The 1,847-nt window shown below is 32.9% G+C and overlaps 1 protein-coding gene across 1 annotated transcript in view; it reads left to right on the top strand.

The window, feature by feature from the left end:
• The window catches only part of LOC107085946 (anosmin-1-like), a 102,772-nt gene that overhangs the window by 77,764 nt on the left and 23,161 nt on the right, over nt 1–1,847 (top strand). The window contains exons 7-8 of the mRNA XM_015376642.1: nt 909–1,002; nt 1,451–1,667. Coding sequence (XP_015232128.1) covers nt 909–1,002; nt 1,451–1,667 — 311 coding nt within the window. The remainder of the gene's footprint in view (nt 1–908; nt 1,003–1,450; nt 1,668–1,847) is intronic.

Genomic DNA, 1,847 nt, shown 5'->3' with positions numbered 1-1,847 from the left:
ATTGAAACTATTTAGAAAATATTTTTGACTTAAATAGTGAAGGTTCTAAATTTGATGTTTTAATTATTTTTATCCTAGTGACTGTGATAAGTTGGGTTATATATTTTTGGAATAGAATAGAATAGAATAGAAAATCCCTTTATTGTCACACAATGGGGAAATTCTGGTGTTTACAGCAGCAAAAAGATTAATAAAAAAAAAGGTCACACAAATGTGGAAAATGTATAAGAATTACATAATAATAAAGAGTTAAAAAAGTAAACAAATAAAATACTGTACTGTAAAGTGTTTTAACAATATAAATACTGTGCATCTAGACAATAAATAATCAATATACTGGCAAGCTTTTATTTTTCATGGCTTGCAGCTAATGTTTTATCCCAGCCTTTTTTTTAAATATTACATCTAAGCAGAGAAAAAGGAGGCCGAGGTAATGCGTAGTACAAAGTACTTACTTTACGCATGGTAATTAATAGCTTAAAGGGTTTTATGTTGGAGAAACAAATTAAGGTGTTTCTGATTGAGTTTATTTTTCAATATTTTTTATTTGTATTATTTTATATTGGTCTATTAAGACCAGAATTTTTATATAACATTATGTTGTCATTTATCTAATTGCAGAATTCTTTACACAGATAAATTGAATCCAACGCATAAGACTCTTACTGTTACTAATTTAATCACTAAATGTTAGTAATTTCCCACCTCTTCTTTTACCTCATGTTTATACAAAGAAAAGTATAAAGTTTTCTTTTGTTTTACGTTAGTTATTAGCTGTTAAATAAGTTCATTTCACACTGGTTTTTTAAAATCAATTATTTTCTAAATATGATGGTTTTAAGTGGCCAAAAATGACATCATGCTTCAAATTTTTCTTTAAGGTTTTCTTCTTTCTTATCTCTTTATAGACCCATCCCCTCCTGAGCCTCCGACAAATTTAAAAGTGAGCAATCAGAGTCTAGAATGGACAGATACACAAATGGCACCTGAGTTCACAGAAAGGTATGTGAGAACATTTTAAAAGAACCAAGATGGCTTTCTAAATTAAAATAGCACCCTTTAAGCATTGCAAATTGGTCAGACACTCATAAACTGTGGCCAAGAGGATTAATAGTTCTTGTGTCTGCCAGCAAATTATAGTTCATCTTTGTTCAATTACACACTCTGGTGTCTTTTCCATTTGAATGTTATGAAACAAGTTCACATTAAGTTCAGGTCGCATCTTGGATCAGCTTTTAATAACAGAGGTGATGACTTAAATTGTAGCTTGTACTCAGCGTGATGTGAAGCGTGGCGCCTTTAGCATACATGCAAAAAGCAAATGGTCAGCCCAACCCTGAAAGATTTTACTCCCACATCTACATCCGACTCCCAGGAAATTCCTCTAGCATTTTTTTATCAGGAACTTTCCTTTTGTGATGTTGTTTGACTTTTAGCTTTCCCTCCTCAGGTTGGATGAAGCAAAGGCCACAGCGGCAGTGTTATTGCAATGGGAGCCCCCCAGAGAGGGAGACCTGCCTGTTCACAACTACAGAATAACCTGGACGTCTCGACAAGCACGCAAAACTCATAAACACATGGTCCAAACTTATCCACAGACAGAGCTAACCAGCAAGCATATGCATGAACAGGGTAAAAAGGAGAGCAATAGCGCACTGACTCATGGGGTAAGAAGATGGATTTAATTACTACATTATGCTGAGAAAGAATAGTGTAACTGATTTTCCCTTTAATGTTTTTTAAAGATGTTTTATTATTTTGTTACACATTAATTGCTATATAATTGAAATAACTGCACTGTAATTCAGTATTTTGATAATGTCATTGTTTAAACAGGAACAAACCCT

Source organism: Cyprinodon variegatus, unplaced genomic scaffold, assembly GCF_000732505.1.
Source record: "Cyprinodon variegatus isolate N-32 unplaced genomic scaffold, C_variegatus-1.0 Scaffold138, whole genome shotgun sequence".
NCBI lineage: Eukaryota > Metazoa > Chordata > Actinopteri > Cyprinodontiformes > Cyprinodontidae > Cyprinodon > Cyprinodon variegatus.
Note: the sequence above shows the minus strand (reverse complement) of the source record. Positions and strands in the feature narration are given on the sequence as shown.